General features: G+C 46.1%; 1 protein-coding gene across 1 annotated transcript in view; it reads left to right on the top strand.

Moving 5' to 3' along the window:
• LOC129133623 (transcription factor RFX3-like) overlaps positions 1–15286 on the top strand; it is a 151083-nt gene that overhangs the window by 12034 nt on the left and 123763 nt on the right. Inside the window, exon 2 of the mRNA XM_054653262.1 lies at positions 10771–10868. Within this exon, the coding sequence (XP_054509237.1) occupies positions 10771–10868 (98 nt within the window). The remainder of the gene's footprint in view (positions 1–10770; positions 10869–15286) is intronic.

Genomic DNA, 15286 nt, shown 5'->3' with positions numbered 1-15286 from the left:
GCCTTTCCTAAACCTACTAATGACCACTAATTGGGCTTGCCACTTGAGTTGATAGGGGGGCCATGTCCTCCCTGCATGCCCTTCTTGCCTGAACTGCTGTGTAAACTGCCACACCTGCCTTGGCTGATGTGTCACTGTCCTGGGTTCATCCAGGAGAGGGTTAATTTTTTGCAGTATCCAGGAGGGGGTGTGGGCAGGACCATAATTTTATTCAATACCACCTCACATCACTGCCAGGGGTGGGAAAGGGACTCTCTTGCTTTGGGGGTGGGGAAAAGAATCTCTCTCACTTCCAAGGAGAAAGATGTTCCTTCTGGTTGAGAAAATGTGGCAGGTAAAGCTGTCAGGTATTTGTTTATTCTAGTGGGATTTCTGTGTAAATAATTTCTTTTTCTTATACCTTTTGTTATTAATATTGCTTCTGATGCTGTTTGTTCTAATCTTATTGCTGTTTCCAATAAATTGTTCTTATCTCAAAATGTGATCTTTGCCTTCCATGCTTCCAATTGGAGGGGAGTGGGGAAGCAGAAGCATGTGTTCAGTGAGAGCACTAAATTGGGGAGTACCATTCCTAAACCACAACAGCCTGATTTGGCGCCCAATGTGAAGCATGAAGGGTTGAGATAAAAACAGATCTGCCCAGAGTGGGTTGGAAACAAATTTGATCTAAGCATTTTTTGTATAAGGTACGGAGACACTGGTCACAATGTTGCTTGGTCTGTTCAAGTGGGTGTGTGTCTTGGTTTGAAAAGACAGGTATCTGATAAGGAAGGCAGGAGCCTCCCCTGAAATGGAAAATGTAAACTCCCTCCCTCCAAATTGTTATAATTTTGAAATTAAAAGGCTCTCAGGCAAAGATATGGGAATAGGAATAAAAGTTCTTTACTAGGGAAGAAAATGAAAATAAAATTTAAAAATGCAGTAATACAAAACAACACTGACAGAGTCAGAATACGACCTGACACCCTGTGGGTCACGGTGTTGGTAGCAGTCCAATTAAATGGTGGCTGCAGTCCTCCTGGAGTGATAGATGTGGTTCTGTTGAAGCAGTGATCCTGTAGAAGGGTGTAGTATTCCCCTGGAGATCCAGTAGTGATGTAGATGGGCCTGGTCTTCTTCTGGGAATCCAGTGGGAAAAGGCTGCTTCTGGTATTTCAAATCTCAGATTATATCTAGATAGGAATGCTTGGCTCCTCCCTCTAGGTTAGCATCTCACAATTGGATGATGTAACTTTATCAGTCATGCAGTGAGACTCAATGGCCCATTAACAGAAGATATCTCCCTGGAGGGAGGATTGGTTGTGGAAGAGATAAAGTAAACTGCCCAATTAACAGAAGATAACTGCCCCCCCCTCTAACAGGTGGCAAATAGAATACACACCCCCAAACCACATCTTACAACCCAGGACAGTGTGGTACCCAATCGTGTATATATTACCGAGTGTGCTTCTCGTGATGATCTTTTTCAGAGCAGGGAGAGAGATCAGCATAGGTTCATTGCTGTACTGTGGGATATCAGCTGTTATATTTACATGATAATATCAAGTACAATGAGGGTTATTTGGGATGTGTATTCAGTATTGCTCTCCTATCCTTACCTCAGATGCTACCTTTGGGAATGCATTAATAATCATACCTAGCCTCTGGGGAGAACGGGGGAGGATTATTTTCCACACCTTTTCACCCCCCTTTTATCTTTTAGGCCTGCTATAAGAGCTTTTGAGAATTTAGACTTTTCCTTGGACATTAAGGAAAGCATGTTCTTATTGCTAAGTCTACCAGGTCTCCTCAGTATGGTCCACACCATGTTTAGAGTCAAGAAAGAGATTTTTAGGAAGATCATTCAGAGATCTCCCCCAAGGGGGAATAGTCATGAGTGGCAAGGAATGTGGGAGAAGATGGTCCTGTTTTTGGAGAAATTATCTCCTCCAATGTTTTGGGAGTTCACCCCTGAACAACTACAGGACCCTGATAAAATGACAGAATATTTGCAAGGAGAAAGCTGTGGCAACTCCAGAGAAAAACAACTTATTGCAGTGTGCTGGGCCCTGGCTACTATTTATCAGACACTGCTTGTCACTAGACAGCACCCTCAGAGGGAGTAGGAGGAAAGCAGACAAGCAGGCACCATGGCCATCAAACTGCATCTGAGCTGGGGGAACAACCTGTGCTTGTAGCAGTCACCCCTATACAGAAGAAAAAATCTTAGACCAAATCACTTTGCCTAGTGAGGGCTGAAGAGGAAGCAGGGCCATCTCAAAAGAAGGAAGAGGTAGAGCCAGAGATAATCACCCGATCCCTATCTCATGTGAGCTGGGAGATATGTGAAAAGATTTCAGCTGCCAATTGGGTGAGCCCCTGGTGACCTGGCTGCTCCAGGACTGGGATATTACAGCCCACAATATGAAACTAGATGGTAGTGAAGCTAAGCAACTGGGATCCCCGTCCCGAGATGTGGGCATTGACAAGGTTATTGGGAAGAAGAGAGAAACTCTCATCCTCTGGAAGTAACTCCTGTCAAGCATGAGGGAAAGATATTTTCTCAAGGATGATTTAGTAGTGAGCCCAAGCAGGTGGAACGCCATGGAGAAGGGTATCTAGTACCTGAGAAAATTAGCTGTGCTGGAGGTATTCTGTAGGGATTCAAATAACGAGCAGTCCCCTATAGATCCAGATGAGGTCCAGTGTACACAATCCACTTGGCAGAAGTTTGTACAGAGCACTCCACTGTCATACACTAACTCACTGGCTTTGATGTCAATGACAGAAGGAGAACAAACAGTGCTTCAGGTGACTACCCAACTCTGGCAATATGAAGATCAACTTTTTTCCTCCCTACCAACCTGTGCCTCAGCTGTGGAAAAACTGTCCAAGACTATGGACAGAGTTGAATGACTCAAGCAGGTTAGAGACAAAATGTCCTATGCCCCACCAGTATGAACCAGAGTCTCTGCTATTGGGAGCAAGCATCCTCCTGCTCAAGGGAGAGGGTACAAACCATGAGGTAACCTGTGGTTTTACCTGAATGACCACAGAGAGGACATGAGGAAGTGGGATGGAAAACCCACCTCTGCCCTAGTAGCATGGATATGTGATTTGAGAGGAAGAACAACCACTGCAGGAAATTCTTCAAGGATAAATGAGCTCCAGTTTCCAGTGGGCAAGTCCTCAGACAGAATAGAAGAGCTGATGTCACTTCCCATAATCTTGAAGGGACCTCCAGGTCATATTTACAAGAAGTGAGCAATGAGTACTATGACCAGGACTAGAGGGGTAATGCTCCCAGACAGGTGGAGTAAAGGGACAGTAAGATCTATGGGACTGTGGGGATCCCATGGCCTGTCACATCAGAGCCACAAGAGTATAAGGCTTTAGTTAACACTGGCGCATAATGTACCTTGATGCCATCAAGATATGTAGGGACAGAATCCATCTTTTTCTGGGATGACAGGGGGATCCCAACAGCTGACTGTACTGTAAACTGAAGTTAGCCTGTGTCCTAGGGTGACGTTATCCCCATTCGTGTGTTCTGTTTATGCTGGATATTATGGTCTGTGACTTCAAGACTGGCTCTGAAGAGTGAAAGTTTTGTTTTGGTTTCTTATCAGCCGCTCCCCCACGGCTGACGGGACACAGAGATGGGACAGTACATAGTGCTGCTTTTGCTTTTTGCTTGGCTTTTCGCTTTGTTCTTGCTCTTGCTTCTGCTTTGCTCAGGCTTTGCTCTTGCTTTTTGCTTCTGCTCATTAGTTAGTAGCTAAGCAGTCCAAATTTTTTCCTGGACTGTTTCTCCTTTCCCTTTTTTTGGACCTATTCAAACCTGCTCCAGACTGGGACCTGGGAACACCGAGAGTTTGCACCTTGTGGCTGGAGCAGCTGCCCCAGTGCCAGAGGGACTGATAACAGAGAGACCACGCCCAAGAGAGACTTTCTGAATTTGTCATCTTTTTCAGTGCAGTGAAAGAGTGGTATCATCCGGTATTGTTCATTTTGTGTGCTGGGGGGTGCTGTGCCTGTTAAATAAACAGGTTCTTTCCACTTCTCTCCGAGGAATCCTTCCTGAACCGGTTGGGGGGAGGGGGCGTGTGGGTTTGCTTTCTGAAGGGGCCCCTTTTGGAGGTTTTCTCCCAAATTTGCCCTAAACCAGGACAGCCTGATGTCCTGGTTTTGGGCACATTTGGGAGAAAGCCTCCAAAGGGGTTCCTCTAGAAAGCAGATTTAAGCAGCCCCTCCCCCAACTGGTACAGGAAAAAGATTTCTGTGGTGGTGTTCACAGGGGTCCCAGGAAGAAGGAAGAGATGAGAATCTGACTCCATGTTTCAGAAGGCCGGTTTAATTTTTTATGATATATATATTTTATTAAAACTATACTAAAAGAATCGAAGAAAGGATTTCATCAGAAGGCTAGCAAACAAAGCAAAAGAAGTGGAATGGAATGATAATAAAACCATGTGACTGACCACACAGTTTGAGACAGCTGGACTGTGATTGGACATTAATTATAAACAACCACATGAGACCAATCAAAGATGCACCTGTTGCATTCCACAGCAGCAGATAATTATTGTTTACATTTTGTTCCTGAGGCCTCTCAGCTCCTCAAGAGAAAAAATTCTACGGAAAGGATTTTTCATAAAATGTGTCTGTGACATGTCACCCTTCTTTTAAAAATTAAATTAAAAGAAAAGTGTTTGTAATCTCCTCTGCTGGGCCCATGCAGAAGAGAGAACAGACACTTAAAAGGTTATCTGTTGCCAATCAAAACCCTCAGTCAAGTGCTGATGTGGAATGATCAGGGAAATTCTTCAGCTGTAGAACATCAAATTCTATCATATCACTTAAGTAATCTTACAGTATAAGAAAATGCAAAAACATGCAAAGAAAGTTTATTGCTTCAAGTCCAAACAGCTGAGTGTCAGGAGAAAGTCCATGGAGTGGAGATGTTCCTCTTTGAAATCTCTGGAAGTCCCTTTTGGTCCTGAAACAGGCTTGCAGAATCCTGAAACCAAGAACTGCTAAAGAAAATCCATCAATATTTATCAAAAATCCATTGACAGTTATCAAACAATTTTAAGAAAATTTCTGGAATGTCTTGGGCACAGCCCTTTTTTGAACCATTGGGCTGAGGCTAATTTTCAGCTTTTCAATGCTTTTGAGCTGCTAGCTCTTTCAACTCTTTTTATTGATTTTTTTTTTTTTTCCTGAAAGAGCAGCAGCAGAGAGGAGCCTCTAGGACCCCGCGGGGGCCCTGGCCCTCGTGGATGGATCAGGAATCCCAGACCTGGCCCACAGAACGGTGGCCCAGGTCCTGACGGGGGAAGCAAAGCCCCCAAACCCAACAGCCAGCAGGGCGGTGGCCTTGACCCAGGCAACTGAGCCAAATGGCCCAGACCTGGCCCGCGGAGCGGGCTTTGTGTTCTCACAACCTGGCACCACGCTGCCAATGCCTGGGCAGCATGAGGGACGGAATGTCTCCTCCTCCCCGAACCACCAGCGCATACCGGCAGCTGGGGAAGAGAAGCTTTCCCAGGGATCATCACCCCAGATCTGGGGGTGCTTTGTCCCCACAGCAAGCGAGCAATGCTCGCTTTCCACTGTTTCTCTTGACTCTACAATGCAAATGCAAGAAGTGTTCCCGCTTTCTGCCCCTTGGCACCACCCCAACACCCTCTGGGCTTGGGCCCAGAGGCAGAACTTCTGGGAACCACCGACCAAACGCGAATTGGCCTGCGAAAAACTCTGTGTCCCACAAAAACGCTAAGTTTGAAAGTGTTCACTCTTGCGGCACCAGCCGCAAGCAGTCGAGCTGGGCCGCTTCCGCCGCAGGACAGCCTGATCGCAGGGTCTGACACAGACGCTGCGGCGGAGGACGGGGTCCCTGAGGGCGGCAGAACTGCCGGGGGGGCCGGTGGGGGCAGCAGGGGCGTGAGAGGTTCTTGGGGAAGCACCGCCGTTGTCTCACTTGGCTCTGGGAGCAGTAGCGCAGGCGCGAGCCCTGTCCCTGCGGGAGGGGTTGGCGGGGGCGGCACGAGGTCGGCCCCTGCCAGCGCTGCCGGCACTGTTGTGAATACAACTGATGGCTGCTATGCAGAAGGAGAAGGCACAGGAGCGGCAGCAGCTTCTGCCCCTGGCTCCGGGATGGGCTGCCGTTGATCGCCGCTGCTGTCGAGTGTGTTGCCTAGCAACACGGAGACAGGCTCTTGTTGATCGTCGCTGCCATCGATCGCGTTGCCTAGGTACACGGGCGAAGCCGCGGGAGGCGGTGCTTCCGCGACCGGAACACCGACAAACTCTGCTGGAAGCAGCAGGGCCGCCAGGGGCGCCGGGGCCGCGGGCGGGGATGCGGGCGGGGCTGAGGGCGGGGCCGTGGGCGGGGCCGCGGGGACTGGCGCCACCTGCGGTGCTGGTTGGGGCGGGGCCTGCGGGGCTGGCTGGGGCAGGACCCACGGGGATGGCCGGGGCGGTGGAGCCAATTCACATCCCCCCTGAGGGCAACGAGGGGGGGAAAAGCGGCTCCGTTCGAGCATGCTCCAAAGGCGCAGAAAAAAACCCTTCCTCGGTTGCGGGCAAAGCCTTGCCCCCTCGCTGCGATGCGAGGGGGCTGGGAACCAGCAGTTTGTGTCCCTGGACAGGTGTCCCTCCTGCTGGGTCCGGCGGGAAGGGAGCACGACCTCTGCAGTCGGCAATCAGCTCCAAGCGCTCCCTTCCTTTCAAAACTTTGAAGATAGTTTTGAATGCTGGATAAATTCGAGGAAATCCAAAATCCTGGTAAAGAGCCTCCCCAAAAATGAATTCCATGCATTCCCATATGTATGAATCAAGGGAATACACCACATCTGTAAAAAATCCATGGAACTTTGTCCATCTGAAAAACTCATAGAAATGTCTCATCACCATAGGAACTCTGTCTTCATGACCCCATTTTTGCCAGAGGGCAATAATTTTTTTCTCTGAGGGAGAGAACGGAACCTCCGTCTCCATAGGCAGTCTCTGCCAAATGTCCACCCACATTCTGCGAAGGGCAGCATTTTCAGGAAGGGAAGAGTTAACAGTACCTTGCGACAGTGTCCTCTGGGCTTCAGCAGGCTGCTCTGTGCTGTGAAGGGTTCCAGACATTCTGTCTGGGAGACTTTTCAAAAGGTTCTCTTTGTGGCCAGCCCTGGCTGTGAACTCTGTCCAACTTCAGGGTCTTCGGTTCTTCAGCTCCAGGCTAGAAGCCACTTCCATGGTCACTTGTGTAGTGACCATCAATGCCACACACTCGGGGTTCACTCAGTGTAGCAATGCTCCTCTGGGGTCTCACCAAATGTGGACTTTTTCCTCACTCAGGGTCACCAAATGTGGTGGGAATTTTTCATCACTCGAGGTCACCAATTGTGGTGGTGTTCACAGGGGGCCCAGGAAGAAGGAAGAGATGAGAATGTTGACTCCATGTTTCAGAAGGCTGGTTTATTATTTTATGATATATATTATATTAAAACTATACTAAAAGAATCAAATAAAGGATTTCATTAGAAGGCTTGAAAGGAATAGGAATGGAATGACAATAAAATCTTGTGACTGACCACACAGTCTGAGACAGCTGGACAGTGATTGGCCATTAATTATAAACAACCACATGAGACCAATCAAAGATCCACCTGTTGCATTCCACAGCAGCAGATAATTATTGTTTGCATTTTGTTCCTGAGGCCTCTCAGCTTCTCAGGAGAAAAAATCCTAAGGAAAGGATTTTCCATAAAATGCATCTGTGACAGATTTCCTTGGAGGAAAGTGGAAAAAAACTGTTTATTTAATAGGCAAAGCATTCACCAGCACAAAAAATGAACAATATTAAACAATAAAACCTCTTCCCAATCTGAAGAGATGACAAACTCAGAAAGTCCTTTTTGTGGATTGCAGCTCAGCTCACCCAGTCTGTTATCAGTCCCTCTGGTGCTGGAAATGCCATGGCCCAGGCCTGGCCCAGTGGGCCACAGGTGCGAGCTCCCGGTGTTCTTCTGGGTTTTCAATCCAGAGCAGGTTTAATCAGTTCCAAGAAAAAGAAAAACCACAGTCCAGGGAACTTGTCTGCCTCAGCTAGCTAAAAGCTAACTAAAAGCAAAGGAAAGCTCTTTCCCGCCATCTGTCCATGCTGCAGACAACACAGTCCAGGAGAAGGATGCGGGGGAGCAAGTGCAGTTTCTGATAACAAACACCGTGCTTCTTCTCTCTCCCCCCTTGGCTCTCAGAACCAGTCTTAAAGGTGCAGAACTTATTATCCAGCATAAACAGAACAGATGATTTGGTATGCAAGCATCATAAAGTCACCCCAGGACACCTGACTAGAAAAGAATGGTGGAAACATCCTATTGTGACTGGGCCAGAGGCCCTGTGCATCCTTGGCATAGATTACCCAAGGACAGGGTATTTCAAAGACCCAAAAGGGCATTGTTGGGATTTTGGGATAGCTACTGTGGAGACAGAGGGAATTAGACAGCTGAGTACCTTGTCCAGTCTCTCAGAGGACCCTTCTACTATGGCACTCCTACGGGGCAAAGAACAATGAGTGCCAATTACTACCACTACAGTGCACTGTCAACAACACTGCACCAATTGGGACTCCGGGACTCCCATCCACAGATGATTTATGGAGAGGCAGGGAGTGGTCAGCAAGACTTACTCACCCTTCAATATCGCCATATGGCCAGTGCCTAAGTCCAATGGAGAGTGGAGACTGATAGTGGACTATCATGACCTGAACAAAGTCACACCACCACTGAATGCTGCCATACTGGACATGCTGGAGCTTCAGTATGAACTGGAGTCCAAGGCAGCAAAGTGGTGCCACCATCAATATTGCTAATGCATTTTTCTCCATTCCTTTATCAGCAGAGTGCAGGCCACAGTTTTCTTTCACCTGGAGGGGTGTCCAGTACACCTGGAGCCAACTGCCCTAGGGGTGGAAATATAGCCCCGCTATTTGCCATGGACTGATCCAGACTACACTGCAAAAGGGTGAGGCTCCAGAACACTTACAGTACATCGATGACATCATCCTATAGGGCAACACAGCAGAGGAGGTTTTTGAGAAAGGGGAGAAGATAATCCAAATCCTCCTGAAAGCTGGTTTTGCCATAAAACAATGGGAGCCCTACATTGGGGAATACCGTTCCTAAACCATGACAGTCACACCCTGTTTGCCTACCTTATTTGCCCCACTCCTGGCTGCTTCTTGGGTACGTCTTTTGTACCTGTGGGGGTTGGTCACCTTCACTCCTGGCACTGCCCACACTGAGTTAGAGCTGCTGCTTATCTAGCTTTTAACACTTCCTGCTCTGGCTGAGGCTGGTGTGCCCTCTGTGTCTCTGAGCTAGGTTCACAGTTTTGCTGGTTTTTGGAAAGCTCTCAGCACGATCCTCCACTCCAGAGCATGTCTGCCAGAGCAGTTTACCTCGGAGACATATGATGATGCATCACATGCATGAGGGACAGGGCATGGAGGTCTTGGTCAGTTTATCATTCGAGATCTTTTTCTGTTCACTCAGGGAGAGGAGCCTTTTCTCTGCTATGCTGTGGAGTCCCTCCCATGGGCAGTTTTTCCAAAACTGTTGTGGCATGGGTCACTTGTCCACAGGCTGCAGTCTTCTAAGGCTAGGCTGCTCTATTTTGTGAGCAAGGGCCCTCTCTCTCTATTTGGGTCTCCCACTAGATTACAGCTTTCTCTGGCATCCACCCACTCCAGTGTGAACACTTTTCTCATGGGCTACAAGTGAATGTCTGCATCCCCCATAGACTTCATGCATTACAGGGGGACAGTTTGTTTCACCATAGTCCTCACTACGGCTTGCAGAGGAATCTTGGCTCTGACACTTGGAGCATTTCTTCCCCCTCTTTCTTTTCCACTGACCTTGGTGCCATCATGTTGTTTTCTGTCACATGTCCTTACTTCCTCCTAGGAAGAAAAACTTCCTACTAGAAGAAAAACTGCTGCTTGTAGGTACCATTGCAAACAAGTTCCACTAATTCAAAGATTCTTGCAGGATCCTGCAGTGCCAAGAAGCTGATTTTATCCAGGTTCTGCATCAGAGAGTTGCCTATCACATTTTCAGTTGGCCATGCAGCCCCACCGCCACCATGCGTGCAGTGGCGGCTGTCACGGTGCTTGCACTATTTAACGCCTCTCTTCATGCAGGGCGCTGGGAAGGAGAAGCCGCCACCATCGCCTCTGCCCTTCTACCTGCAGCGTGGTTGGCTAGGGGCAGCCAGGCAGGCAAAGATTGCCGCAGTCTGCACTGAGATGGTGGAAGCCGCAGCAGCGGCCACAGCGCCTCCCCACCCCTGGGGAAAAAACCTGCTTGTGCGCTGTTTTGATTTTCTTCTTAAATATGTCATCACAGAGGCGTTACCAACCTCTCTAATTGGGCAAGCAGCATGTCTATCTTCAGAGCCATCAGAAATTGGCTCTGTTGGACATGGTGGGAGCTTCTAGCAGCTTCTCACAGAAGCTACTCCTGTGCCCCCCCCTCCCCCCCCCGGCTACAAAAAAAAAAAAAAAAAGGCTAAAAAAAGGCAAAAAAGGCTATGCCAAATCAACACAGCACTCCACGTAGCATATTACAGACTTGCAGCACAGTATTGCATTCTGTGTCATTTAGTAATTGTGAGAACAGGGATGTCCCAAAATTAAGAGTATTGTTTAGAAACCATTAGATGATTAGATGCTCTGAAGCACTAGTCATTCTTTTTATAAGGTAAACTATCCTATATTTCTGGTGTTTTTGTTTGTAGGTACAGCAAGTACAGACTGTGCAACAGGTACAACATGTCTACCCAGCCCAGGTTCAGTATGTGGAGGGAAGTGACACAGTCTACACAAATGGAACAATGTAAGTTGGTTATTCATCTAAATTAAAATGTTTACTAAAATAATGCACTTTTCATGACATCATATGGGCTGCTATGTTTGAATTAGCAAAGAAAAATGTTTGAACAAAAACTTTATTTTTTGTCATATTAAATCATTATTTGAGTGAAAACAAGTAAGATTCATATCACTTGAATTAATCTAAAATGAATTCAGGTAATTGTTACAGTTGGACAGTGTGAAGCTGTATATGCAGCATTTTGTTGTTTGGGGAAAAACTTGAGTTTATGGACAAGTTATGCTGATAGGAAGTATGATCTAAATTTGTCATAATATGATCATCTGTGTAATAAAGTAGTCTCCATGTGGGCCTCTATTCTTCTAGTTGAAATTTTACTGGGAAGTTCCTAAATTGCTGAGGCAGCTGTAGTCATTACTTACAGAAAACAATTATATAATTTCTTTATTGTTTTAAGTGCAATGATATACATATTATTTTTTCCAAATGAAGGAAGGTAGAAGAAGGAGAATATGTCCTTTTGGTTCTCTCTCAGACTCCTCTATTTACTGTGCTTTTCTTGCTTCAATGAACATGGTTTTCTACCATCAAATTCCTTTCTCCCATGTTCAAACTTAAAATAGAATAATTTAGGTCAAAGGAGACCTCTAGAGGTTATATGGTAAAACCCACACACACAGTCAGAGTAGGACTAACTTCAAAGTTGCTCAGGAAGAACCTTCCCTCCTTCTTTTTCCAGTTAAGTCTAAATATATCCCCTGAAACTTCTGATATAAGGTTATGGAAGAAGCAAAAGGCCTGTAGAAGACTTTTTTGGTGCCAGCAAATGTCCATTGATGATAATCTGGCATTGACACAAAAAAGTCAACAACACTATTGGGTTCTGATGCTGATGTTAACACTTGCAGCATCCTCTTCACAGACATATTTTGCCAAATTTATTCTTCTGATAAACTTTTTCAACACTCTTGTTCCCTTATTTTCTTTACTCTTATAATATCTAAGCAATCTTCTGTCATAAATGGGTCTGTTAAGACATGCTTATTATTAAGAATTACCAATGTGTCCCTGTTTAAGATACTGTAAAAATGGAAAGTTGCTCCTCACATTGTTAAACTGTAATCGAAGACTGAAAATATCTCTGTAGAATGTCTGATCAGGCTAACTTCTATTTGAAAAATGTCAGCTAAAGACACTGAACTGTTGAGACAAAAGAAAACATATTTCTTCATCCACATTTGTTTTTCTTTTAAAAGCTCTAGTGCTTCTCCTCTTTAAATTATGGGCAGTGATATTGGGAATGTGTAGTTTATTGCAGTTCATGGCATTTTACCTGACTTTATAGCTCAAATATATCAAGCAGAGGATTGTTTGTTTTATCCTGTTTATATGTTAATTGCTCCAAAGACCAATGGATGTCCTCCAGATGACCCTAAATGGGGTATTTCCTTGCACCTGCTGCTTTTGCTATTAATTATCTGAACTCTGGTTTCTAGTACCCAGTCTATTAACAAAGAGTCTATTCCATTCCATATACAGGGCCTAGGATATATGGTTGAAGGAAGTTATCCTATTAAAACAGAGAAAGGAGCAAGTACTAAACCTATGGTGAGAATGGAAAATGTTCTATGACAAGTAACATGGATATTCTTTCATTCTCTTTTTTTGGTCATGTGCTAGCTTGATTCTAATGCAACCCTTAAGACCTCCCAAGAGATCACTTGCTCATGAAAACAGCAACTAGGCCCAGTCGGTGAGGAAGAAAGGAAAACATGAGTTGTCTGATTCAGAATAGTGAAACTGTGATCGAGTGAGCAGGAAAGGGTTCTGGTCTTAGATAAAGAGCTGATGGAAGCCAAGAACCAGTGGGTGGAAAGAAGGAAGTCTGGTGGCAGACATAGAAATCTAACAAAATGTCAAAATGCATGGGAAAAAGAACTTTAAAAAGCAAAACAAAACAAAAATAAAAGTACTGACTGGATAAACAGCCCAGAAAAATTGTCTCCATACAGGAGATGATGCCTATATTTTCCCTGGTGTAACTCCTTACAATTTTATTTGTAGATAGCACCTTAAAAGGCTATGGAAGGAGGAGCTGGCTGATGTGACATAGCTCATAGTCCTATTTCATCCACCAGTAAGCTGTATTTTAGTATGGCTGATAATTTACCATAGAAAAATTTATGCCATAAGGGACTTCCAGCGGTTATCTAGTCCAACCCTCTGCTCAAACTAAGTCTAATTTGATCAGGTTGCTCAGGGACCTGTCCCATAAAGTCATGTACAGCTCCAGGGATAGAGGTTGTGTACACCTCCAAGGATAGGGGAGGTTCCTGAGTGTAGCAGCCACAGGGCCTGCAAGGCCTCCCTGGCAGTCAGTTGCCTAAGATAAGAAATGCCTAGTTACAATGACTGGACCAAGAGACCCCTCTTCCACCTCAGACCCTTGTTATCTCTCTGTAAGACAATAGGTCATATTTACCTCAACCCTTACTATTGGACTGTTCCCCAAAACCCACATACCCTATCTAAACCCCTTCCTCTGCCCAGTTCGGCAGAAGAGCTGTCACTGTCACCCTTCGCAGAGGCTGCCAATAAAGACACATCTGTGGAACCTCATACAGCCTTCTCCTCTCTCATCCCTGCGTCTGCTGAGGCATTTAGCAAGCAAAGAGCTGCAATTGCTAAAGAGCTGAATTCACCAAAGAGCTGATCTCATTTAAGAGCTGAGCTGCTTGCTAAGATTGCCTGTGGCTGGGAGCCTGCCTGAGGCACCTGGACAGGTTGTGCTTAGCGGTACTCCTCTATCCAGGACACTGATGGCTGACAGGGTTAGACAGACCCCAAGAACCCCGTCGTTATACCTGAGGACCAGAAGAAAGCAAATGACACTTCAATCTTCAAAAAGGGCAAGAGGAAGGATCTGGGGAAATACAGGCTGGTCAGCCTCACCTCTATTCCTGTGAAGATGATGGAAAAAATAGTCTTGTAAGCCATTTCCTGGCACACAATGGACACAGGGTGATTTGGAGTAGTCACCATGGATTTGCAAAAGGCAAATTATGCTTGGCCAACCTGTAAGCCTTCTGCAAGTCAACTAGCTTTGGTGGATGAGGGGAGAGCAGCAGAAGGCTTTCAACGCTGTCTCATATAACATCATCATAGACAAGCTGACAAAGTGCAGGTTAGATAAGTGGACAGTGAGGTGGACTGAAAAGTGGCTGAACTGCTGGGCTCAGACAGTTGTGATGAGAAGCCTAAAGTCTAGCTGGAGGTCAGCATCTAGTGGTGTTTCCCTGGGCTGATCCTTGGGCCAATACTGTTTAACAACTTCATTAATGACCTGAACAATGTGACAGAGAGCACCCTCAGCAAGTTTTCAGATGGTACAAAATTGGGAGGAGCGTTTGATAGACCAGATGGCTGTTGTGCCTTCAGAAGGATCTCAACAGACTGGAGAAATGGGCAGACAGGAACCTCATGCAGTCTATCAAAGGGAAATGACAAGTCCTGCCCCTGGGTAGGAATAACATGATGCACCAGTACAAGGCAGGGGCTGACTGGCTGGAAAGCAGCTTTTCAGCGAAGGACATGGGGGTCCTTGCGGAAAATAAGCTGAATGTGAGCCAGTAATGTGCCCTTGCATCAAAGGAGGTCAATAGTATCCTGAGCTGCATTAGGAACAGGGTTGACAGGAGATTGAGGGAGGTAAACCTTCGTCTCTACTCAGCACTGGAGAGGCCACATCTGTAGTACTGTGTGCAGTTATGATCTCCTCAGTACAAGAAAGTCATGGAAATACTGTAACAAGTTCAGCAAAGAGCCACTGCAGCGATGAAAGGACTGGAGCATCTCCTACAGGAACAGATGGTGGAAGAGCTGGGACAGAATCATAAAATCATAGGATCAGTGAAGTTGAAAAAGACCTTTAAGATCATTCAGTCCAAGTATTAACCTAATACTGTGGTCTAGCACTAAGCCATGTCCCTAAGTGCCTTGTCTTTATGCCTTGCCAAATGCCTTCAGGGATGTTGACTCAGGATCACAGAATCACAGAATAGGTAAGGTTGGAAGGCACCACAGTGGGTCATCTGCTCCAACCTCCCTGCTCAAGCAGGGTCAGTCCACAGCACATAGCACAGGATTGTGTCCAGACAGTTATTGAATATCTCCAGTGAGGGAGACTCTACAAGCTCTCCAGGTAATATTCTTGTGCTTGGTCACCCACACAGTAAAGAAGTTCTTCCTCATATTCAGGTGGAACTGCCTGTGCATCAGTTTCTGCCCATTGCCTTTTGTCCTATTGCTTGGCACCACTGAGACCCTGGCTTCATCTTCTTGGCACCCTCCCTTCAGATACTTATAGACACTGATGAGGTGCCCTCTCAGACATCTCTTCTTGAGGCTTAACAAGCCCGACT

Source organism: Agelaius phoeniceus, chromosome W (assembly GCF_051311805.1).
Source record: "Agelaius phoeniceus isolate bAgePho1 chromosome W, bAgePho1.hap1, whole genome shotgun sequence".
Taxonomy (NCBI): Eukaryota; Metazoa; Chordata; class Aves; order Passeriformes; family Icteridae; genus Agelaius; species Agelaius phoeniceus.
This window is presented reverse-complemented; position numbering and strand designations above follow the sequence as displayed.